This window comes from Haliotis rufescens, unplaced genomic scaffold (assembly GCF_023055435.1).
Source record: "Haliotis rufescens isolate VD_foot unplaced genomic scaffold, xgHalRufe1.0.p SCAF_2, whole genome shotgun sequence".
Classification (NCBI taxonomy): Eukaryota; Metazoa; Mollusca; class Gastropoda; order Lepetellida; family Haliotidae; genus Haliotis; species Haliotis rufescens.
The window spans coordinates 73,898,523-73,925,681 of NW_025963890.1; the positions used below are offsets into that span (position 1 = coordinate 73,898,523).

At 39.9% G+C, this 27,159-nt stretch overlaps 1 protein-coding gene across 1 annotated transcript; it reads left to right on the forward strand.

The window, feature by feature from the left end:
* Nucleotides 1-1,694: 1,694 nt before the first annotated feature.
* LOC125371613 (G2/M phase-specific E3 ubiquitin-protein ligase-like) lies at nt 1,695-24,923 on the forward strand. Its single transcript, XM_048400538.1, has 8 exons — nt 1,695-1,907; nt 5,918-6,339; nt 7,104-7,284; nt 7,582-7,699; nt 8,099-8,316; nt 8,789-8,986; nt 9,486-9,654; nt 11,301-24,923. The coding sequence occupies exons 2-8, from the start codon at nt 5,948-5,950 to the stop codon at nt 11,606-11,608; spliced, it is 1,584 nt and encodes a 527-aa protein (XP_048256495.1). The 5' UTR covers nt 1,695-1,907; nt 5,918-5,947; the 3' UTR covers nt 11,609-24,923.
* Nucleotides 24,924-27,159: the final 2,236 nt, after the last annotated feature.

The following is a 27,159-nucleotide window of genomic DNA, read 5'->3' on the forward strand; positions in this document are numbered from 1 at the left end:
GAGTGAGTTGGGTTTAGCGTCGCTTTTAACAGTTTTCCAGCCATATCACGGTGTGTCAGTTTAATGTGGGAGGAAAGCCCAAAGTGATGCAGCGTCGATTAAATGGCCGAGAGTGTGCAGGTGCTTAGTGGTAGTTAAGATACACGGAAAGCTACCGTTGCTATGGCAACTACTATGCTGCCAAAAGCAGCTACCGTTGCCAGACCCTAGATAGCATAGTTGGCAACTACCGTTGCTGGCCAAAAGTAAACTACCCTTGTCGGGCACAATCAGTAAACAATTATGGCAGCTACCACCGCAGGCTTGACGACCACCGCCGGAAGTATAACCCTGGAAGGTACTAGCTGAAATGCAGTAGCCTTAAACTCGAGTAGTGATTTGAAAGGGATTAGACCGAAACACGCGTGTACTTGAAGAGAGCTGGTGCGCCAATGGCTGGCCATAGAACCATGGAACAAAGGAGGGATGACGCTTGTGGTCCCCGGACAGGGTGCAGGGCGCAGGGTGCAGGGTGCAGGGTCCTATCCCTTGTGGTTTGATTTCGCTGTGGCCAGGATTGCTGTGTCAATTGGCAGTGTCAATAAATGTATCCTTCTTATCTGTTGGTCCTGTTAAATGTACACATAGTTTTAATAACTTGAGAATGAGCCACAGCAGAAGATTCATTTATTAAGATTCGGCAAGTTCATAATTAACTCACCAAATTATTTATTCATTTGTCTTTTCTCTGATATGGGAGAATGAGACCATACATAATGTGATTCAGTGTTGAATATTCTGATGTAAAATGTTCTCGTCATTCAAGTTGTTGTTCATATAACAAGACAACCATGAACAATTTAGAACAATTTAAAATATACCACTAAAGAACTTATAATGCATAAAAAACTAAAAATACCTTTCACAGCATTAGCACCGATTTCTTTAGAAATATTTCCTTTGCCGTGTTTTTACGTTTTCTTTCTTGTTGACTGCATTACTGAAGATGGCAAGTGGCCGTAGAAAGCCCTTTTCTTCATGGCTATTGTGTTATTAGAGGAGAAGGAGAAGAGGAGGAGAAAGAGACCCAGAAACTTGTTTTTAATTGATGTTGGCAAAGTACTTTGATTATTTGGTGCCACTTGTAGGATCCAAAGGAAAAATATGTCATGGCTCAAACAATAAGTTGTCTCATATTCCAGAGGTTGTTAAAGCACGCAACAATTTTCAATTTCGAATGTTGAGAAATACATTCTACAACAAATTTGATGTGTGAATGTCAAAAATATTTAGTTCACCTTACCGAATCGGCCGTTTACATTATAATATTAAGGCAAATTTTACCAGTATTTGAACACCACGATAAACCCATCATGTATGGAGCTTTATAACTGGGCGCGAGAACAGAACGTGACGCTCTAGCTGGTCACAAGCTGTCAATTCAATTCACTCTTTTGTTTCAGGTCGGCACAGTACATGGTTTGTTTTCAGAGCGAGATGAGTAGAATTGATTTTCAGTATTGCAATTCAAAACCCATACCAAAATCAATTCCATACATTATACCGTGCGTGTCAGTACATCAATATTTCAGATATCTTTCTAGGAAAAGCTCTAGCTTCTTTCTTTTTCTTTTCCTGGAACAGGCTCCAGAGTTTGATCACGTGACCTATAATGTATTGATCTACTTGCTGTAGTCATGGTATTTCGTTTTGTTACCAGTGTAGACAAGTTGTCATTGTGTACTAAACGTGGACGTGTTGTGTCTACAGCGTATACGTCAACAAGGAACGGTATACCAAGCAGTACTCTTTCCTGGAGGTCTCCGTTGTGTCACAGTGGCATACGGATACAGAATACTAGCAGTACTCGTCCCTGGAGGTTCCCGTTGTGTCTTGAGCGCCATACGAGGCAGTACTAATTCCTACAGGTACATAATGTGTCTACAGTGATCTGTACGAGGTAGTACTTATTCCTACAGGTACACAATGAGTCTATAGTGATCTGTACGAGGTAGTACTAATTCCTACAGGTAACTAATGTGTCTACAGTGATCTGTACGAGGTAGTACTTATTCCTACAGGTACACAATGAGTCTATAGTGATCTGTACGAGGTAGTACTAATTCCTACAGGTACATAATGTGTCTACAGTGATCTGTACGAGGTAGTTCTAATTCCTACAGGTACATAATGTGTCTACAGTGATCTGTACGAGGTAGTTCTAATTCCTACAGGTACATTATGTGTCTACAGTAATCTGTACGAGGTAGTTCTAATTTCTACAGGTACATTTGGTGTTTACAGTGATCTGTACAAAGTAGTACTAATTCCTACAGGTACATTATGTGTCTACAGTGATCTGTACGAGGTAGTACTTATTCCTACAGGTACATTATGTGTCTACAGTGATCTGTACGAGGTAGTACTTATTCCTACAGGTACTTAATGTGTCTACAATGATCTGTACGAGATAGTACAAATTCCTACAGGTACATTATGTGTCTGCAGTCATCTGTACGAGGTAGTACTTATTCCTACAGGTACATTATGTGTCTACAGTGATCTGAACGAGGTAGTACTAATTCCTACAGGTACATTACGTGTCTACAGTGATCTGTACGAGGTAGTACTAATTCCTACAGGTACATTATGTGTCTACAGTGATCTGTACGAGGTAGTACTTATTCCTACAGGTACATTATGTGTCTACAGTAATCTGTACGAGGTAGTACTAATTCCTATTGGTACATTATGTGTCTACAGTGATCTGTACGAGGTAGTACTTATTCCTACAGGTACTTAATGTGTCTACAGTGATCTGTACGAGGTAGTATTTATTCCTACAGGTAAATTATGTGTCTACAGTGATCTCTACGAGGTAGTTCTAATTCCTACAGGTACACAATGAGTCTTCATTGATCTGTACGAGGTAGTTCTAATTCCTTCAGGTAAATTATGTGTCTACAGTGATCTGAACGAGGTAGTACTAATTCCTACAGGTACGTTATGTGTCTACAGTGATCTGAACGAGGTAGTACTAATTCCTACAGGTACATTATGTGTCTACAGTGATCTGTACGAGGTAGTACTAATTCCTACAGGTACATTATGTGTCTACAGTGATCTTTGCGAGGTAGTACTTATTCCTATTGGTACATTATGTGTCTACAGTGATCTGTACGAGGTAGTACTTATTCCTACAGGTACTTAATGTGCCTACAGTGATCTGTACGAGATAGTACTAATTCCTACAGGTACATTATGTGTCTGCAGTCATCTGTACGAGGTAGTACTTATTCCTACAGGTACATTATGTGTCTACAGTGATCTGAACGAGGTAGTACTAATTCCTACAGGTACATTATGTGTCTACAGTGATCTGTACGAGGTAGTACTAATTCCTACAGGTACATTATGTGTCTACAGTGATCTGTACGAGGTAGTACTTATTCCTACAGGTACATTATGTGTCTACAGTGATCTGTACGAGGTAGTACTAATTCCTATTGGTACATTATGTGTCTACAGTGATCTGTACGAGGTAGTACTTATTCCTACAGGTACAAAATGTGTCTACAGTGATCTGTACGAGGTAGTAATTATTACTACAGGTACATTATGTGTCTACAGTGATCTGTACGAGGTAGTTCTAATTTCTACAGGTACAAAATGAGTCTTCATTGATCTGTACGAGGTAGTTCTAATTCCTTCAGGTACATTATGTGTCTACAGTGATCTGTACGAGATAGTACTAATTCCTACAGGTACACAATGAGTCTTCATTGATCTGTACGAGGTAGTTCTAATTCCTACAGGTACATTATGTGTTTACAGTGATCTGTACGAGGTAGGACTTATTCCTACATGTACATTATGTGTCTACAGTGATCTGTACGATGTAGTACTTATTCCTACAGGTACATTATGTATCTACAGTGTTCTGTACGAGGTAGTACTAATTCCTACAGGTACAAAATGTGTCTACAGTGATCTGTACGAGGTAGTACTAATTCCTACAGGTACATTATGTGTCTACAGTGATCTGTACGAGGTAGTACTAATTCCTACAGGTACATTATGTGTCTACAGTGATCTGTACGAGGTAGTACTAATTCCTACAGGTACATAATGTGTCTACAGTGATCTGTACGAGGTAGTACTAATTCCTACAGGTACATTATGTGTCTACAGTGATCTGTACGAGGTAGTAGTAATTCCTACAGGTACGCAATTAGTCTACAGTGATCTGTTCGAGGTAGTACTTATTCCTACAGGTACATAATGTGTCTACAGTGATCTGTACGAGGTAGTACTAATTCCTACAGGTACATTATGTGTCTACAGTGATCTGTACGAGGTAGTACTTATTCCTACAGGTACGCAATTAGTCTACAGTGATCTGTTCGAGGTAGTACTTATTCCTACAGGTACATTATGTATCTACAGTGATCTGTACGAGGTAGTACTAATTCCTACAGGTACATTATGTGTTTACAGTGATCTGTACGAGGTAGTACTAATTCCTACAGGTACATTATGTGTCTACAGTGATCTGTACGAGATAGTACTGATTCCTACAGGTACATTATGTGTCTACAGTGATCTGTACGAGGTAGTACTAATTCCTACAGGTACACAATGTGTTAAGATGAGAAGAAAAAGTCCACGCACGTACATTTAACTTAGCCGAATTGTGTGCAGAGCGAGATCATTTTGAGGTCCTAAAGTTTTTACCTGTGTTACTGTGTACTAGAAACTTGTAATTTGAACTATTTCAAGGGGTTCATCTGGGTAACTCCGATGCGACCCTAGTTCCAAAAACTATTTGTGACCCACCAGGAAAAAAAGGACCTAATGGTTGCTGGGATACAATTGTGCAAGGATGTCACAAAGACGTTTGAAGTCAACTTACATCAGTAAAGATCGCCATGTGTGCTGACTGTACAAACATTTATTATATACGTCAGTGTGAAAGACTTAGTTTTCCTGAAGGTGAGACAAGTGATATTTTCATTGCAGTGAACTTAACACTTGAAATTTCACTGCAATCAACATAACACTTAGACTGAACTATTGTCATACAAGAGTTACTTCCCCCTAATTGTCTCCCTTTTCCGTAAGCCCGTACACAAACTGTTGACGTCCCCTTAACGTTAGTTCCACGTTGACAAGGTAAAATAATGACAGATGGTCATACATGGGGTAATATCACTTCTTGTCGTTTGTTATTCTCTTGAAAGTGTTTCATTATAAACTGTAAATTTTTCATTTAACTCGTCAATCGAAACTGTTCGTTTCGCAAAGAGCAATTTTTGATACTTGTAGCGTGTAGAATTACGTTTCAAGGTTTTACATTTGTAATGAAAAGATTTAATTTTCGGGAGACAACTACACATAAAGCATATGATAAATAGGATATTCCACAAGTCTCGTGAAATATCATGTTTCTCTAACTTCAAGGGATTCATCTGGATAAATCCGATACGACCATAGTTCCAAACATATTTGTAATCCACCAGTAGAAAAGGGACCTTATGGTTGCTTGGATACATTTATACAATGACGTCATAAAGACGTTTTTTGTCAACGATCAGTGAAATCGCCATGTGTACGGACTGTACAAACATATCTTATTTTTTTCTCGTTAGTGCATAATGTAATACAAACATGAGTTCAAAACCTTTCAGCATACATGTTTACTTTCAGTTCATCAGACATTATGCCAAAACACTGCAATTATTACATAAACAGTTAAAGGTCGGAAAATGAGTCCAAATATTTGATGTCACCCACAAGGTCCTTTACTCCTGGTGGGTCACATTTGTTGTGGCCCCCGGCTGTCAACAGGATATGTTATTTACAATACGCAAACACACTCCGCTAATAATCTCTGTTTGTGAGAACACAATGTGTATATAAAGCCTTGTTTACATTACAGTGTTGAGCGTAACTAGGAGCAACGTGCATCATGATTATTGTGATGAAACAAAGATGTCCTGATTGTGGTAAGACTTTCAAAAACTTATCAAATCACAACATCTGTCATAGTCGAGGTTCAGGGAAATATGCAGACCAACCTTCTATGGTTCAGAGGCAAGTGTGCCCTGATTGTGGCCGAGATTATGTGAACCTCGCAAATCACAGAATATGTCACGGAAGAGGGTCCAGACACAGGCAGACGTCTGGTCCACAACAGTCTGCTTCAAGGTCACCCGTGTTGCCACAGAGTCGAAGTCATTATCCAGATGATACGTCTCCTCCACAACCACAACTCCCCAGTAGACAACGGAGTCATCAGCAACGTCACCATCACGACCTTGAATCCCTGCTGTATGGTCGTATATCGGACGCGTCTCAAAGGTAACAGTAGGTTTATGTTTAACCACGAAATGCCTGCACTTTTAAATATCCAAATATCTTACACTCGTCTAAGGCTGCGCAATTCGCTATACAGAGTTGCGTCCCTTGTGCACGCCAGAAACCCATGATCGTGGGTTTGAATCCCAAATTATGTTTCTAGGTAAGTCAGCACCATTTTCGTGCTCGTGGGTATCACCGAAGTGGTAAACGTCTGAGACCTGCATCACTTTGGGCTTTCCTCCCACAATAACTGATACAGTTTCTCCCCATCTACAGGAACATAGAACTACAAAGGGACCAGATTAACGTGAATGTAGGATACAAAACGTTCCCCAGGGGGCCACAGCAGTAATAATAAGACAATTGGAGCTAACCTTAATTGACTTGAATTGCAAACACGCGAAAACTTGATTTGGAAACTTGTAGACATGGAAACCTGTAAAATACAAAAGCAAAATGACAAAATCTTTAAGAATTAGGTTGTCATGTGTGATATGAAACTTGTGTGCTCCCATACATTCAAGCCAGACATGTCCTCCGCCAGATCTAGTGGATAGAGCGTCTTTCTTGAGTTAAATTACACGTTTTGCCGAAGCTATTCTTCACACTGCCTCCTTAAAACTGGTTTTCAGAGAAAGATCACGAAGATCAGTGAGTAAGAATAGAAGACTTTGATCATTAATCTTATATTTTGACACGATCAATCCAATATCCTCTATGTCTGCTTTCTTGATTACACGATATTAACATTTTTTTATCAACAGAGATGAATCTGACACAAATGCGGCATCTACTGGTTCACCACGCAACATTGTCCGGGAGCATCGGAGTGGATGTATGGAGTTTGGAGCTTGCCGAATTTCGGTCAACAGGGACGCCGTCTGGGAAAGCAGCATGGCCTTCTTCAAGGATGTTGCTGTATCGAACAAGGCTAAACAGTTGATGGTATGAACAGATTGTCCTGGTCCAGAAATACTTTACATATCCAAATTAGGATTGTATAGTAAGTGTGTGACTGCAAAGTGAAATACCATAGAACATTTATTGTATGGTTAGGAGCGAGGTGGGGTCGCCTAGGTGTTAATGCATGCGCGTGTCACCTCGAAGGCCCGGGTTCGATTCCCCACATATATATGTACAATCTGTGAAGCCCTTCTGTTGTTCTTGCTGTCTCATTACTGGTATTTGCTAAGACCAACGTAAAACTATACTGTAGTATTGACAAGTGGGTTCTTGTGGTAGGTGGTATTTACTGATTCCGAGGGCAGGCATGAGGAAGGCGTCGACACCGGGGGACCAAGGCGAGAGTGTCTACGGCTTCTGTTGCAGTCCATGGTCTCCGATAGCAAGATGCTGCACGGTTAGTAATGAGTGGGTTGGGGTTAACGCTGCTTTTTGCAGTTTTGCAGTTATACCTTTTGTCAGCTTGATGTGAGGGGAAAGATCCAAATCATTCAGGTCTTAGCTGACCATAAGTTTCTACCACACAACTGGCGGTGCCTCACTCCCGTGTCCCCCGTCAGTACTTTCTCTAGTATTAGCATAATCTTACATGTAAAGTGTCAATTTTGTTTCGATGGGTTAAAAACTCAAATCGATTTCTTTTGTCCTTCGACGTGATAGTGCTGACATCTTACTGAAAGCGGTGTAAAATCATACTCACTTGCAGACACATATTTTTGAATATGCACATGCATTGTAAGGAATATATAAATCTATGACTATATCCTACTAATTCGATATATATTCATTCAAACAGGGGACGAAAACCAAGGATTTCTGATTCGACCCAGCATATCTGCATATCGGGAGAATCACTTCCGGGTCATGGGTGTCATGCTGGCCACTATAATTGCTCAAGGCGGACAATCCCCCGCCATATTTGCCCCTCCCGTTGTTGATGCAATATTGGATATCGATCAGTCGCCATCTGTGGATTATGTGCCGAACAGACGTAAGAGAGAATCTTTGACAAAGGTATGAAGTTACTGATAGTGCTATCTTTGTCTATAATATTCCCAACTGTTTGACAGTCAAGTAGTATATCGATACATATGTAGAAACCAATTTCAGTTAAATGATGACGATAGTAAAATCACTACATGTTGTCATGTGATGACTGTTAAGGACATGTAACTGAGAAATACTTACTCCGTCGGAATTCACGGATAGAAGTGGCCCCAAATAACCTTGTCTTAAGAGGTGGAGGAGAACTGGGGAGAGGGGGCTGTGCATTTTGTTACAGATATATTTTCAGCCATTGCTTCAGTTCAAACATTTTTATCTCTGAAAAGAAGAGGCGAATACAGCCAACATCCGAGGCGACATCCGAGGCAAAATTATTTTTCTCAAATATTTTCTGGAACAGTTTATTAAAAAAATGATCCTAGTACTCTCCAAGAATATACAGTAGTTGGTCCCTAGTATTGTATTCTTCTCTTCGTTACAGGTGTCGGAGGCTAAAGACGCGACGGAGCTGGAGGAAGCGCTACAGGAGTGTGACTGGAGAGACGACCTAGATGGCATCCCCTCTTATGTCACAATGGCCAATAGGGATGAGTTTCTCAGTGGGTGTGTCCACCACTTTGTCATACTACAGAGCAAACCAATGGTAGACCAGCTGATTCAAGGCCTGCGTCACTGCGGGGTGAGTACCCTACATGTCTTCTTCATGCCATAACTGTATATCATATTAGTAAAGAGGCCGTTACTGGCTGCACCTTGAGTGTCTTAAACATACAGGTATGGCATTGTCATAGGACTATGTTACACGCTTAAAGCGGAAGTACTTCCGGCGGAAGTCACTCTGTGGAGCGCCTATTCATATGTTGAACTGTAAATCTGTGCAACGATGAGTAAAAGATGCAAATCGTTCCACCTGACTCTGTCGAATTATTTCATTAAAATGGCAAAGGCTTCTTTTTGTATTTGTTTGCTCTTGTCATCTCCTGAAGATATTAGGTTCGTCGAGTGGTTTAAGCATTCGCCCGTTACTCCGAACACCTGGGTTGACGGATACACCATTGTTTGTTATTCCCGAGCCCTGGTGTGATATGGCTTCCATATTGCTAAAACAGTAATAAAAGCATTTCCACTCACTTGAGACATACTAACAGTCTATTACTATATTTTTTATTGATTGTCAGATATTAGACCTCATTAGAAGACACACGTTGCGAGATTTGCTGGAGTATAGATCGGACGTTGAAGTCACTTCAGAAAGGGTGATGGATCTGTTCAAACCAGTCCCCAGTTACCATGGAGACGAACATGCCATCTTTAACAACCTGCACCGATTCCTGCAGGCAGCTGAAGGTAAGGGTATAGTTGACTTGGATGGGTATCCAGGAACCAATGTTTGAATTACGTTTTGGGACAAATCAGTGAATCCTATAATATTGGGATGAAATCAGATCGGGGTATTTCATTTACTTGTTTGTTCTTTAGGTGCCCATGTAAATTGTATATTTCATTGGCACGAATATATCTTGAATGAGCCAATTTAACCGAATGGTCCAAGGCATTAAAATATAAATTTTAAAACTTGACTGCATATCTTTGATGGAATGTTATGATAGGCAATCTGTACTATTCACAGCTAGTGAGTTATTACAAGGCTAGTCTTTTTGTGTATCACATCCCCGCGGAAACATTCGGCATGGTAAGATTTACATTGCATTTATAATATTTTTAACTGAATCAATAATTCACTGAAAAATGTCGAAATTAGTTGATTATTATCACTAAGCGGTACGGTCGCCGCGGAAACGCGTGACGTCATCTGTTGGTTGATGACGTCATTCCAGAGCGTCCACATTTCTTCTTCACACTCAGTTTACTTCAGAAGAACGATTAATACAAAAACAAGGAACAACATTTGTGTTTTCAATGTCGAATAACACTATATATGTTGTTTTAAATTTATTGGTGCTATTGAGTATACGATGTCCCGAATTGTAACATTTGACATGATATCCACTGAAAACTTTTGAACGTAACTCTCAGCCAAAAAGCAGTTCCCGCCATTCAGCGGCATTAATGAAAACACTATTCCATTTGACTTGTACTTACATTGTTAACGAATTACAGGAAAAGGTCTTCTTTCAATAGAATGTGTGACTATGCTGATTGTGAAAGAAAATAATTCCTTAACAAAACTGATAACTTTGGACGATTTCATTATTATTTCACCACTCGTGGTTTGTTATACGGGTAATATTAGCCCAATCCATTTCGTTTGTATCTCTTTTACCAAAGGCTGAGTCTATATGATGACATATTACCTGTCATTTCATACGGTAAACCAAAAAAAATATTACAATATCAACACAATGTTATTGTCAGAATTTCAGAAAAATGTACAATGTAAGTAGATAACGACAACGAAATTCCATGTATAGTCTGAAGAGTTTTAATCTTTGAGGGGTTTAAGGTACAATCTACTGCTCCAAATCATACCTGTTCAGCGATAACTGAACTGCAAACGTATCGCCGTCGCTTTGCGAAATTATGAAAGTGGTAGCTTTGCGGAATTATGAAAGTGGTAACTTTGCGGAATTCCAAAGGGATAAGTTTGCGGAATTATAAGAGCGGTACGTGTGTAGAGTGATAGAAGTGCTATGTTTGCGGAATTATAAAGGTGGTGACTTGGTGAAATTATAAAAGCGGTAAGTTGGCGGAATTATATAATCGGTATGTTTGCGGAAATATGAAAAATGATAACTTTACGGAATTGTGAAAGTGGAAAGTTTGCAGTGCAGAATATTAAAGTGGTAAAATCGCGGATCTACCGTTTTGGTGCCGTCAAAAAGGAGGTAAGTAATGTAAAGCGGTAGTGTATGTTAACATATGTTTATTACATAACGACATTTACGTATATAGTATTGATAGTTTAATTCTTGTCATGAAAGTTTTTAGTTGCATGCCACGATCTGTTTTAGTACATTACGTTTTTTCTCTAGAGGGCCGCTTGTGTGACGTCCTCGGGGAGGGCCGATGTTTGACCCGCAACCAGACCGAGTTCGCACGGAGGATGACTCCAGGTAGACTGCTGACGTTTGTGACCGGATGTAGTAGAGAGCCAGCTGGCGGGTTCACGCCCCGACCCAGCATTGTGTTTAACTACAGTGCCACCTGGCGGCTGCCATCAGCCTCCACGTGCAGTAACCAGATCCAGCTCACAGTGCACCCCGACTTGCTGGAGTTCCAAAGCTTTTGTCATACGATGATGACGTCAATGATGAATGGAGAGACCTTTAGCACTGCCTGAGTTACGTGTAGTCATCATGTATCTTCTAATGGAAGATAAGAGGATAACAAGAAGTAACTCATGTGATAGATTCCGGATTCAGCAGAAGTATAGAGTATCCTCAACTTTGTACTCCACTATCAAACACGACACACCTAAGATTTCACTCCTTGTACCATGGACCTTTTTCACTCAACGTGGTGACCATGGATATAGTTACATCTCTGTCGTCTCTGTTCGGGACCTCTTGTCAAAACTGAAAGCGAATTGCAGCAGAAACAAATATGTGAACTTCATCATTGATAACATCTATGTGAAGTTTGGGGATAAAACATTTAGGTCTGAGTTAGGCTTCCCCATGGACAGTAATCTCCCCACCGTATGCTGATCTGTTTCTTTATGCATACGAACCGGAAGTTCTCCTCGGATTGACGAAATGAAAACAAGTGAATTTAGTCAAGAAGTAAACCTTAAACTTCAGGATATCGATGATCTGATATCGTTCAATAATGGTCAAATAGCAAATTCCCTTCCACTGATTTACCAACTAGAAATAAGGGAGACCAGTGAGACCGCACTGTATCAAATTTAGTATAACGATTCAGAGTGAAATCTTTTCACAAGACTGTATGACAAGTAAGATGACTTCAGTGTTCCAAAAGTCAACAATGTCGAGCAACACTCCAGCAGCACAGGTCTTTGGTGTCTACTTTAGTCAATTATTGAGATACAGTCGAACATGTTGCTTCTGTAACAGTGCTAAAATTTCTATATTTTATTCAACTTTTTGTGAAATTCGCCTTCAATTCATAAATTGTCAGTTAACCATTTAAGACCTGTCGGTACATACTAGCGATTCAAAATTGTAAAACAACATCTGGCACTTAAGATTTACGCCGCCACAATCAGGTCGGTGGGCGAAACTTTAATTACATGTTGAATAACAACTGGTAGTGGTCAGCGCATTTTGGCACTTACCAGTGTACCGTTATCAGCTATTTAGCGGCAACTGACCAAACTAGAAAATTGAAAACGCGAAACCAAACACAAGCTGAGTGATTCTATCGGCATTTATAATCTTCTATTACTCAACTTTCCAAACTGACCGTCTGCTTTGGCTATTAACAGACCAAAACCATCATACAAAATTGTATAACATGTCCAGTCTTTATTAGTCCAAAGTCTCAAATTTCAAACTGGACATGCACGTGTAGACTTGCCTTCAGATTAACGAAGGAGGTCTCAGGTATAAATATAGGGGGAAATCGACTGTTTGTCATTCCTGCTTTGCCTGAGAACCTCTCTCTGTTTGTCTTTGAAGGTAAGTCACTTTTACTTGTTACTTTGCCATTTAGGTTAAACTTTGCTTAAAATTGTCTTTAATTTTGTATGAATATCTTGCTTGAACAATGAACTTATATTCTATGTATTCGAAATGCCGTTCGAATCTAAGCTGCATATTATTCAAGTATTACCAACACAAATTAACTACAGTAATTTATATGCGTGCGTCTCATGTAGAAATATTACTATTTCACAATCAGCGCTCGTATCCCACATGTTTATTTATTGGTTTAAAACTACTAGGCCAATTATTATTAATCACAGGTGTCGTGAATGCTTTATAATTATCATGTTTCAATGTTAAAAGTTTGCATTATAATAATGTATGAATTATTTGTCCGTGTATCGGTAGGACCAGTATTCATATGTACGTCGTGTTATTTACCTTATTGTATGTTGTATCGTTAGTAGAGTGGTTTTATAATGCAACAACGTTAAATGCGTCAATATGCATTAACATGATCGAGTTACTCGATATAATTTACGTTATGTATATTTATTTGCGTTCTTATGCCTGATAAATACGGTTCAAGAATATAACTTATGTCCGATGTTCATGCATCAAATATATTCTTTATATACAAAACCAAATCAGTGCAAGTACAGCAAAGTATATTATTCTTATCTGTAGCCCAAAGTATATTTCTTATTAGGTAACTACTTTGTGAGGGCATATCACTAGACTACAATACTTGAACGTAGCTTTTTGATCTAGATAAATGCACGCAAATTAAGCAATGCCTAATACATTTATGTTTTCCAAATTATACATATTATTTCCATTCGGTAAGATGAATTGACGCTGTATAGAATATCTCAGATACTATACTTTTAGCATAATTTGGACGCTACAGATAACGTAGTAGTTTTATGTTGTAGAATAGTTATAATGAAACAGGCTTTCCTATAGCAGTGTTTATATCCATTTCTAAATTACAGTTCACAAGCAATTTCTCTGTTTGGCGAAATCTCAAATAAGGTCCATAAACATTCACAATAGAATATACGTTCACTTATAATCAGTTTTAATTCATACATATTTCAAGTTTCAAGTACAGTATTCATTCATGTGTGATTTGTATAAGCATGCCCGCATAGCGCGGCATGCACAGGCGGCACCGCTCATTGTTATATAACGGCGCACTCACCAGCGCTTGGCACCAGCGCTTGGCACCAGCGCTTGGCAGCATCCTCCTCCTCCTCCTCATCATCATCACCACCATCAATCTCATCTTCCTCTGCTGAAGCTGATTGGAGTGAAATGGCAGCTCCACATGTCAAACTCCGGCCGTTCACTGGGCAAGAAGAGGCAACGTCCTAGTGGCAGGATTTTCAAGATTTTGTTGCATTGTTCAATTACAATGCTGACAAACAATGTCGCCTATTTCCATTCTATTTAGAAGCAGCGGCCAAGGTCTTGCACCAGGACTTGGCTGAAGAAACAAAGAGGGACGCCAAACTGCTGGAAGCAGCCTTCAAATCAAGGCTTGGGAAGCCAAAGGCTTTCGACGTGAGCCTTTTGCAGATGGCACAGACTTCAGATGAGACAATTCCTGGTTTCATCTGCAGAGTCGAGAAGGCCACCCGCAACCAGGACCTCCCACCTTCAGTCATCATGGCAGTGGCTGTCAATGGACTTCGACAATGGGTTGTCAACAAAGAACCCACTACCTTGGAAGAAGTCCGACACCATGCTGTGCTGGCTGAGAAGTCTCAGACAGGGTCCAAGGCATCAGATGTCAACATGGCGGCCAAGGTAGAGCAACTGTCTGATTTAGTTGCAACTCTGATAACTAAATCGGAAGCCCCAACCGTTGAAGTTGCAGCTGTGCCAGCAGCCAGGCATCAGCAACAACACAATCAACAACAACAACAACAGCAACAACGATTCCAGTCGTTACCAGGGCAACATCACCCTCAACAACAACTTTCACAAAGATGAAGCCATTTTTCAAGTCAGCAGCCCTTGTTGCCACCATCCTACCCACAACAAGGCTACCAACGGCAGTACCGGAACAACTTCTACCAGAGGCGTCCTTCCTACCAGCAACATGGCTACCAACAGCAACCACAGAACAATTACTACCAGAGTCAGCAGCAGAGGTGCCGGGGATGTGGTATGTACTGTTCAGATCGATTTTCCTGCCCACACTTTAATACTATATGTACATATTGCAACATAGTAGGACACGACTCCAAAGTTCGCATGAGGGCACATCATTCACAGAATGGAGGTCCTAGACAATGAGGACTCGCGCCTGATTCTCAGACCTCTGAGGTCAGGCACAAGAAACCATTGGTCTCACTTGTGGCTCCCTTGCTAAAGAACACTGTTCTGGTCAGGGTGAAGCAAGCGAAGAAATCAGCACTTGTTGACACAGGAGCTAGTGTATCCTGTGTGAACATGAGCTTCCTACAGAGGGTAGGTTATACCAATCAAAATCTGCACTTGTCGGATCTGTCTGAAATAGTTGGCGTAGGCGGTGAAAGACACAAAGTGCTAGGCTCCATTACCTTAGAAATCACAATTGGTCATCTCACCTTTTCTCAGCCCTGCTACGTTTTTGAAAAACATCATCATTCCCTTATCTTAGGCATGGACTTTCTTGAACCAAACAAAGCCCTTGTTTCCTTAGCAGACAAAATTCTTATCATTCAAGAAGGTCTTGTCTCAGTACCATTGATAGAAACTAGTGCAGGCTATGCTAGATGTAAGGAGCCAGTTGTCATTCCACCTCATTGTCAAGTTGACATTCCTGTCCATATTTCCCGTTGTAGGCCAGGCACAGTTCTCCTTTTAGAACCAGTTCCCGAACTCTCTAGAACTAACATTCAAGGTGGTAGATGTCTGGTCACCAATTCCAAAAAGGCAGTTTATATGCGGTTGCTAAATCCTAGCGACTTAAAAATTAATTTGAATACACAACGTATACTTGCCATTGCATCAGAAGTTGATCCTTTAAGTGTCTCTATTCTCCTGGATAAACCCGACTCTGACACAAGGTCACCTCAGGGCAGCTTTAGGTCACCCCAGGTCAATGTGTCTACAGTCTCTCAGGGCAGAAACAGGGCACCCAACTCAAATGATAGGTCACCTCAGGAACACTTTAGGTCATCCACACATACTCCCAGGTCACACGAAGACAACTTTCAATCCCCTCCCTGCACACAAACACCGCCTCCTGACCTCAAATTTGATCTTTGAGAATCAGACCTCACATTTGACCAAAAACAACAACTCCTTACCTTTCTCAAATCACAACATTCTGCCTTTGCTCAAAACTGGCCTGAGTTAGGTAAGACACATCTATACAAACATAAAATAGAGACAGGTGATGCTAGACCAGTTAGGCTTCCCTTTTACAGACAAAGTGCTGAGGTTAGGAAAGTATGTTCACGCCAAATTAAAGAAATGCTAGATGCCAAAATCATTCGACCCAGTTCTTCTGAATGGCACTCTCCTGTAGTAATGGTAAAAAAGAGAGACAACACCTATCGTTTTGCTGTAGATTACAGCGTCTTAAGCTGTCACAAAACCTATATTTTTTCCCCTAATTCGGTTTGAAGATGTTATTGATGCTGTTGGTGAAAGTCATGCTAAAGTCTTTAGTGTCCTTGGTTGTGCTAGTGGGTTTTGGCAGATTCCACTGCATGCAGCTACAAAACATAAATCAGCGTTCATTACGCCCGATGGTGTTTTTGAAGGGAATCGTCTCCCTTTTGGCTTGAAAAACGCTCCAATGGCCTTCCCAAAACACTATTTCTGAAGCCCTAAAAGAGATGAATTGGAAATATATCCTAATACATGTTGACGATATTATCGTCTTTTTTAAATCATTTTCCGAACATTTAACACATTTGAAATGCGTTTTCGAAAAGATCAAACAAGCAGGCTTGACCCTCAAACCCAGCAAATGCAAGTTTGCAGCAAAACAAGTTCAGTATCTAGGGCACATCTTCAACAAAAATGGCATTGAAGTGGACAAATCTAAAATAGAAGCAGTCATGCAAATTCCCCAACCAAAGAATGTCCATGATGTTCGCCACTTTCTCGGTCTTTGCAGCTATTACAGGAAATTTGTTCCAAATTTCTCAGGCATAGCATCACCTCTCTATGAAACTCTAAAGAAAGATGTACTTTACTACACTAAAACAAGCTTTAACATCTGCTCCAGTCCTTGCATATCCAGACCCTACAAAACCTTTTATTCTCACAACAGATGCTTCACAAACATCACTAGGCTATATTCTAGGTCAGAAAGGCTCAGATGGTAAAGAGCATGTCATCTGTCATGGCGGCAGGTCACTTCATTCCACAGAAAGAAATTGGGGTGTTACACAACTAGAATGTTTGGCAGTTGTAGAAGGGATCAAGGTATTTAGAGTGTATTTGGCTGGGAACAAATTCCAAGTTTACACAGACCACAAAGCTCTCACATGGCTAAAAAGTGTTAAACATGAAACTGGTCGTGTTGGACGATAGTCTATTATGCTCCAAGATTATGATTTCGAAATTGTGCACAAACCTGGGAAAGCCAATACAAATGCAGATGCATTATCTCGAACTAAATACCCTGAACCTAAAACTGCACCAGTTACAGATGACATACCTTCACCACCCTTACCATCTCGACAGACATATGCACAAGTAGTTGCATGTCCTGCCCCTCCTATAAACAAAACTATACCCATCCCAAACTCCTCCTCCATGTCAACCTCCAGAGAGACTTATCAGGATATGTATAGCAACAGGCCTCTGACCTCCCAAGTCACATCCACATTATCCCCTCTACCATCTGACCCCTCATCTGATTCAGACCTGTCCTCAGACCCTCCAGTTCCATTAGCTGTTGATTTCTACTATGCTAACGAAACTGTGGCATCTGGTCCCACTGTAATGTTTGCAGGCTATGACATTGATGATGAGCACTTTGATGAACAGCAATACAATTCTCCAGACCTACGACCAATCATTGACTACCTTTCAAATGGTGAAATTCCTCCCAGTTACACTGATGCCCAAGTCAAAGGTCTTGTTGGTCGTTCACATAAATATGTCATTAAAGACAACATCATCTATCATTTGTATCAGCCCAAATTTAGGGGTTCAAAGACCCACAGACCTCCACAAATCACTCAAGTTGTTGTCCCCCTTAGCAAACATAAGGACCTGCTTTATGCTTATCATGATTCCAAAGTAGGTGGCTGTCATCTTGGTAGAGATTCCACTTTTCAGGCTCTCATTTCCAAATATCACTGGCCTGGCATGTACCAAGACATTGAAAACTACATTAAGTCCTGTGAAGTGTGTCAGAAGATTAAGTCCCAGTCCCATGGTAGACATGCTCCTCTGGTTCCAATGCCAATTGGAGATACATTCTCTCGTCTCCACATAGACATCTTAGGTCCACTGCCTGAAACTAAAGATGGTTTCAAATATGTTCTACTTGTAGTTGATTCCTTTACTCGTTGGACTGAAGGCTTTGCAATAAAAACTCAGGATGCCACTGAGGTTGCTAATGTTCTCTTTAATCAGGTCATTACTCGCTTTGGTGGCCCAAAAACCCTTCTTTCCGACAGAGGTCGTCAGTTCACTTCAAAGCTTGTCAATGCTCTTTGTGAACTACTTGAAATTAAGCATCATCTGACCTCCTCATATCACCCCGAGACAAATGGCATGTGTGAGAGACGCAACAGAACTATTGAACAAGCCCTTAGAGCTTATTGTCCTCAAGATCAGTCCAACTGGGCAGACCTCATTCCATGTGTAATGATGGCAATGTGAAGCACACCATGTGCCTCTACAGGGTACACACCATTTTACCTCATCTTTGGCACAAAGATGCATCTCCCCATTGACACTGCCCTTCTTCCCAAACCAACTCTTGGCAAAACTGCAGAAAGTCATCTTAAATCTCTTCTTGAGAATCTAAAGATAGCAAAAGCAATTGCCAAAGATAACATGGAAATTTCTCAGGATGTCAACAAAGAACGCACGGACCTCAAAGTAAAAGAACCATCATATGCTGTAGGTGATCTTGTATTATTGCAGAATTCACATGTTCTCCCAGGCCAGTCCCCAAAACTTGCCGTGAAATGGTTAGGTCCCTACACTATCCTAGAATTAGGTCCAAATCACACATACAAAATTCAAAACACAGAAACGAACAAACCACACAAAGCCTTCATCCATGCAAACAGATTGAAACCTCACATTGCCCGCACACATCCCAACAATAGACTCCCAGATCATGTCCAAAACCCGAGATGTCAAACTCCAGTTCCAAGCAATGATGTTGAGGCACATCCTGACACACAGATGGTCCAGTCACAGCCATATATATCTGATCAAAGCAGGACACCATCTACATCTCAGTCAGGTACCGGCTTCTCACAGCAGCCAGACACCACATCTCAAGATGACCAAACATATCCTGTTGACAAGATTCTCGAATGCAAAGTTGTCAATGGCACCAAACACTATCACATTAAATGGTTAGGTTACTCCGAAACCACATGGGAACCATCCTGCAATCTCAGTCGGGACCTAATCCAACACTTCCATACATCTAGAACCATGTCCGGAAAAAGGCGCAAAAATGGGCGAAAATACTTTAAATAATACACCAAGGTTTCATCAGCTCCCACCTATCTTTGAGAAGTTTCTAACTGTTGCCTTAGATGATGAATGACCACCCCTTCTTACAGTTACGTCGTTTCTGTGTCTCAATAGTGCTAGGTTGTTCAGATGTTGCTGGCCAGAACATCATGCTCAACCAGGTCATCTCATCTAATGGTCCCATGTTCTCTTTCGTTTCTCAAAGGTTCATCATGGAGTCTGATTATCCTGTGGCTGCTCTCGTTTAGCGCCCCTTCTGTCCTCGCTTCCGGTCCAGTTCAATGTCTTAATTATAGGGTTGTGTTTCAACCATCATCTCAAATCAATTTTGATACCGATTACTGGATACACGCATACGAGGTGTAGCTTCCACATGTACCAGGCATCCCAACCATGAGTGGATGTCTTCACAGTAACAGAACCTGTGTCCTACTTCACCAAATTCAAATGCATCTAAATGTAATTAAAACTAGATGCGTTGCCCAGCTAAATGAAACTAGACAACAAATTATTAAGCTAATTCCAGCATCAAAAATACCTTCATCATCTAGATCTAAACGCGCTATTCTTAGTTTTGTCGGGTCTCTCTCTAAAACATTGTTTGGTACTGCTACTACCAGTGATGTAAACCTTCTCGCCAAACATATTAATGCTCTCACAAGACATGATATAAACCTTGCAAACACCATCCAACAACACTCTGCCCATCTCTCCTCCTTTATGAAGCTTGTCGACTCTAGATTTAAGAATGCACTTAAAGGTGTCAAAGCTAATCATGATGCAATTACATTTACAGCTATTGCTATGGAAAACAATGTCAAAACAATCCAGTCTACATTTACTGCTCTTACCGGCCTTTCGATTGATCAAATCCAACATGCTTCCATTATAGAACACCAGTTGGAAGAACTAAAGTTAGGAATCTTAGACTTAGCCAAAAATAAGTTATCACCATTGCTGGTAGCACCAGAAATTTTAGAACAAACAATTCATCACCTGTCCGCAGTTTTATCTAATAAATATCCCTACATATTATTATTCCCATGCTAAATTTATCTTTGTCCGTACTAAGTCCCATATCTATATCTCAGTTAAATTTCCACTCTCTTCATTGGCTAAACCCCTTTAAATGTATAAAGTTATCTCTTTACCTTTGCCAATCAATAGCACTTCACCACATTCTACCCAATTGTTAGACACTCCTACCTATTTTGCGTTGTCTGTTGATTCCCAGCACCATATCAATATTGATAGCTCAATGCTTGCCCTCTGTACAGGTGATGAATCTCATTTGCTATGTCCAGTTAGGCTTTCTCTCAATTCCATTACTAAATCTTCTTGTCTTTTGGCACTCTTTCAAAACAATAAACAGCAAGTTAAGGCACTTTGTAACTTCCGCTATGTAACCAGACCTCAACCGCCTACACTCATCTCTGTGGGTTCTTCAAATGTTTTTGTCTACAGAGTTCCATTCCTGACCCTTACTTGTCCTGGCACTCACCGTATGATTCCTGGTTGTCAATTTTGTCTTATTGCAACTCCCTGCTATTGCTCTCTCTCAACTGAAGATATATTTTACCCAGCCTCCTTCAGTTCTTGTCATTATTCCACCTCCCACATCACCCATCTCCATCCTGTCAATCTAGCCTTACTACAACATTTCTTTGATGGACTCTGCCCTCTCCAGTATAGCTGGGGATACCAATTTTAGAAAATGAATTAATTAATATTAATATTTTCCCATGCCATTTCCAATGTTTTGGCTGATGACAATCAAGCCCACCTCAGTTTAAAACGTGTTGCAGAGAGTGCTAAAAAGGATCAAACAATCTTTCAAACAATTGCTGAGCCACTGCTTGATGGTCAAATCAGTCTTCCTCCAAGTTCCTGGCTTGATACGAATGCTATTCTAGCCTTAAGCACCTCAATTGCATCAGCTGTGTCTATAATTTTGGTTGTTTGGATGTTTTTCAAAATTCGAACTCTATCTGCAGCACTCATGTTAGTCACTCGCGTTGTCCCCACTAAAGCAGTGCAACCACCAGCTCTTAATTATAATGATCATGCCACTGCTAGTACTCCACCCACGGACTTTGTCATCACAGATCTTGCTGACTACCATGTCTCAATCCTTCTCGGTTTTATCACACTTTTAATTGCCTCCATCTTGCTTATACTCATCCTTCAAAATGGCCTTGTTTTAGAACTTACTACCGGTCCTGAATGCGTCACTGTCCCTTTTTTGTCTTTGATTCTGTGCCCTGCCTACTGGGACATCCAGGCCCCATGTACAGTAGACAACCTTTGTGTTTCAGGATACATCTTTCCCACTCAGTTGATTGGACAGGCTTCATAGTAACAAATAAACTTACTAGCACATCCCTTACCGTTCCCTCAACCATTCAAATATCATTCTTTACAGCTCAAAAGCTGCAGCGACTCTTTAAACAGCCATTCACTGCCTATGTCCATCTAGTTCACAATGGATATTATAAGGTAGTGGACCCGACATCACTTCTACCTCAATTTTAGTTGTTGCAATATGTATTTCTATATTTATTGAATGTACATATTAGATTTGGGCATTCTGAACAGTACGTATCATTGTTGTCATGTTCTTGGATGTGATCATATCTTATGTTTGTACACTTAGACTTTAATAACCATTATTTTACCTGATGTTGCTTCAAGCTTTTGAGGTCAAAAGCTCCACGACGTCCAGGGATATTGTAACAGTGCTAAAATTTCTATATTTTATTCAACTTTTTTGTGAAATTCGCCTTCAATTCATAAAATACAAAATTGTATAACAACATCTGGCACTTAAGATTTACGCCGCCGCAATCAGGTTGGTGGGCGAAACTTTAATTACATGTTGAATAACAACTGGTAGTGGTCAGCGCTTTTGGCACTTACCAGTGTACCGTTATCAGCTATTTAGCGGCAACTGACCAAACTAGAAAATTGAAAACGCGAAACCAAACACAAGCTGAGTGATTCTATCGGCATTTATAATCTTCTATTACTCAACTTTCCAAACTGACCGTCTGCTTTGGCTATTAACAGACCAAAACCATCATACAAAATTGTATAACATGTCCAGTCTTTATTAGTCCAAAGTCTCAAATTTCAAACTGGACATGCACGTGTAGACTTGCCTTCAGATTAACAAAGGAGGTCTCAGGTATAAATATAGGGGGAAATCGACTGTTAGTCATTCCTGCTTTGCCTGAGAACCTCTCTCTGTTTGTCTTTGAAGGTAAGTCACTTTTACTTGTTACTTTGCCATTTAGGTTAAACTTTGCTTAAAATTGTCTTTAATTTTGTATGATTATCTTGCTTGAACAATGAACTTATATTCTATGTATTCGAAATGCCGTTCGAATCTAAGCTGCATATTATTCAAGTATTACCGACACAAATTAACTACAGTAATTTATATGAGTGCGTCTCATGTAGAAATATTACTATTTCACAATCAGCGCTCGTATCCCACATGTTTATTTATTGGTTTAAAACTACTAGGCAAATGATTATTAATCACAGGTGTCGTGGATGCTTTATAATTATCATGTTTCAATGTTAAAAGTTTGCATTATATAATGTATGAATTATTTGTCTGTGTATCGGTAGGATCAGTATTCATATGTATGTCGTGTTATTTACCTTATTGTATGTTGTATCGTTAGTAGAGTGGTTTTATAATGCAACAACGTTAAATGCGTCAATATGCATTAACATGATCCAGTTACTCGATATAATTTACGTTATGTATATTTATTTGCGTTTTTATGCCTGATAAATACGGTTCAAGAATATGACTTATGTCCGATGTTCATGCATCAAATATATTCTTTATATACAAAACCAAATCAGTGCAAGTACAGCAAAGTATATTATTCTTACCTGTTGCCCAAAGTATATTTCTTATTAGGTAACTACTTTGTGAGGGCATATCACTAGACTACAATACTTGAACGTAGCTTTTTGTTCTAGATAAATGCACGCAAATTAAGCAATGCCTAATACATTTATGTTTTCCAAATTATGCATATTATTTCCATTCGGTAAGATGAATTGACGATGTATAGAATATCTCAGATACTATACTTTTAGCATAATTTGGACGCTACAGATAACGTAGTAGTTTTATGTTGTAGAATAGTTATAATGAAACAGGCTTTCCTATAGCAGTGTTTATATCCATATCTAAATTACAGTTCACAAGCAATTTCTCTGTTTGGCAAAATCTCAAATAAGGTTCATAAACATTCACAATAGAATATACGTTCACTAATAATCAGTTTTAATTCATACATATTTCAAGTTTCAAGTACGGTATTCATTCATGTGTGATTTGTATAAGCTCGGCCCGCATGGCGCGGCATGCACAGGCGGCACCGGGGCGGTCGGGTAGCCTAGTGGTTAAAGTGTTCGCTCGTCACGCTGAAGACCCGGGTTCGATTCCCGACATGGGTACAATGTGTGAAGCCCATTTCCGGTGTCCCCCGCCGTGATATTGCTGGAATATTGCTAAAAGCGGCGTAAAACCATACTCACTCACTCACTCACAGGCGGGACCGCTCATTGTTATATAACGGCGCAATCACCAGCGCTTGGCAGTGACGTCACGTACCGTATTTAACCATTTTGCGCATAGCTGTTATCTGAATTTAGTATAGTGTATTCAGTCATTTAATGCAGGTCCCATTATTATTTACCGTATTAAATCTTGTATTCGCTATTTAACTCTGAAACATCTCAATCAACTATAGTTCATGGCGTCACATGTACCGTATTTAACGTAAAATAAGTTATTAGACATGTCATTGTTCATTCAAGAAAGGTGTTGTTATAATCTTTCATATGAATGCTTTTTGTAAACTTTGTTCAGATGTTATTTATGAGTACCTTAAATACATATCAAACATTATGAGTAATTATCAATGAGTAATTTAATGTGAATTGATTATAATGTCTACATTATATCAAATGTTCACTGCTATGATATAAATGAATATCCAATGAGTTGAGCTTACACTTTACACTTTGTTATTATTTTACAAATGGTATTTTAATTATAAATGTGTTACGTAATCTTATGCAATGTTATATTAAGCTGTTACTTAAATAGGTACTGAGACGTCTCTGAAGTTAATGCATTGTTCTCAAAGTGAAAGCACATAACAAGCAATTGTTTATTAACTCATGCCTATTATATAACACAGAATATCTTGACAGTTTTTGTATCACTGCTTAATTATTTGTCTGATTATGTCTTTGTGTTTGATGATGAAGGAGATTGTCAGATTATGTCTATATGCTTGATGATGATGAAAACATTCAATAAAGAATTCCTGCTTTGCCTGAGAACCTCTCTCTGTTTGTCTTTATACCCTTTATATATTTTATATTCAAACTTTAACATATTATCCCGACATCACATTGTTTCGTCAATCGAGGATTGCAATCTCAAAATTTTAATTTTGTTTTATTTAATTGAGCTATTGGATGGTTTCGCTTACATTTCATTTTGTTTTCACTGGAGCCTTTTATACAATTTTTAGCTCACCTGATTGTCATGGCCTGCTCGTCCATCGACACTGGACCAACGAAACTGAAACTCCACATGCTTCTTCCCACCAATGATTGTTAAACTGAATTTGTTCAAAAGGTTCGAATCCGTTTGTCTATAAATCCGCCTAGGCAGCCATTTTGCAAAAAGCTGTTTATGGCCATTACTGAGCCACTTTTGTACTAAACGTAACGGAATTTGGTATTTTTCTTTGATTCACAAACACATACACATGATAAAGTCGGAAAATGGACTCTGCGTTTAGCAGAGATTTCGCATGATTATGGAAATGTGTTTTGTTGCTGTTTTTAATTTGTTGGTTGGTTGATTGTATAACGCCGCACTCCAATATTCCAGCTATATGACGGCTTTAATTTGTTGAGGGATATTTAATATTTTTTAATATTTTGATCTTGTTTTGACAATGCTCTTTGAATCTCTCTCAAACTGAATATAGACACTGTAAACATCTGCTCCGTTATCCAGACTGAGGGAACTGAACGTGTGAAGCCAATTTCTGGTGTCCCCTGTCGTGATATTGCTGGAATATTGCTACAAGCAGCGTAAAACCATACTCACTCACTCCTCATCAACTGACAGCAACTTCTGTCAAATTAGCTACAGTGGCATTATTTTCGTCTTTCTTTTCAAGTTTGATTAAAACGTGTATAATGTTATTTAAAAGTGGTGTGCTTGTTGTTTATATAAAATAAACCAATTTATTCCAGAAAATGCGGGTTTATAAAGAATGGTTTGCATCAGCTTACAAACACAAAATACATGTCTATGAGTCGATTTGAGTCGACGTAGACTTCAGCTGTTTCAATGATTAATTTAAAATCCTCAAAGCTGTATTTGCACTTTTAGGATTTTATGTTTTCTTTTTCAATTTCTTTACTGCTGCTGACCCTATAGCCAGCACCTATTATAAGTCACCTGAAATAGAAGATTGCAGTCAGAAAATTTAATTACTTTCTTAACTTATTTGCATGGTATATTTAAACAGCCTTCTGATCTGAAGCAAACGCGAATAAACAGTCTTATATCAAAACAGTGTTTGTTGTTGGACGCCGAACTCAGCAATATTCCAGCTATGTGACGGCCTATCGACTCTGTTTCAACAAGACAACACAAGGCACCATACAACATTTTGCCTTGGCCAGCACAACCACCAGATTTATCACCTATAGATCTCTTGGAGGATCACATTGACCGTCAAATTAGAGCACGACTAGATCACCGTTAACACAAGGATCAGTTGGCACAGGAGTTTTGAGAGGAGTGGTGTTGAATCACATTTGATGATCAGACGCATCAAATCTTCTCATGGTCGAGTTGGCACATTGGTTCCCGTGGTATACACAATACTGACTGCCAACTGTGACATTCTGAAGGATTTAAAGTTTTATGTGCTGAGTGAGTGAGTGAGTGAGAGTGAGTTGGGTTCAGCGTCGCTTTTAACAGTATTCCAGCTATATCACGGTGTGTTAGTTTAATGTGGGAGGAAATCCCAAAGTGATGCAGCGTCCATTAAATGGCCGAGAGTGTGCAGGTGCTTAGTGGTAGTTAAGATACACGGAAAGCTACCGTTGCCATGGCAACTACTATGCTGCCAAAGCAGCTACCGTTGCCAGACCCTAGATAGCATAGTTGGCAACTACCGTTGCTGGCCAAAAGTAAACGATCCTTGTTTGGCACAATCAGTAAACCATTGTGGCAGCTACCACCGCAGGCTTGACGACTACCGCCGGAAGTATAACCCTGGAAGGTACTAGCTGAAATGCAGTAGCCTTAAACTCGAGTAGTGATTTGGAAGGGATTAGACCGAAACGCGCGTGTACTTGAAGAGAGCTGGTGCGCCAATGGCTGACCATAGAACCATGGAACAAAGGAGGGATGACGCTTGTGGTCCCCGGACAGGATGCAGGGCGCAGGGTGCAGGGCGCAGGGCGCAGGGTGTAGGGCGCAGGGTGCAGGGCGCAGGGTCCTATCCCTTGTGGTTTGATTTCACTGTGGCCAGGATTGCTGTCATTT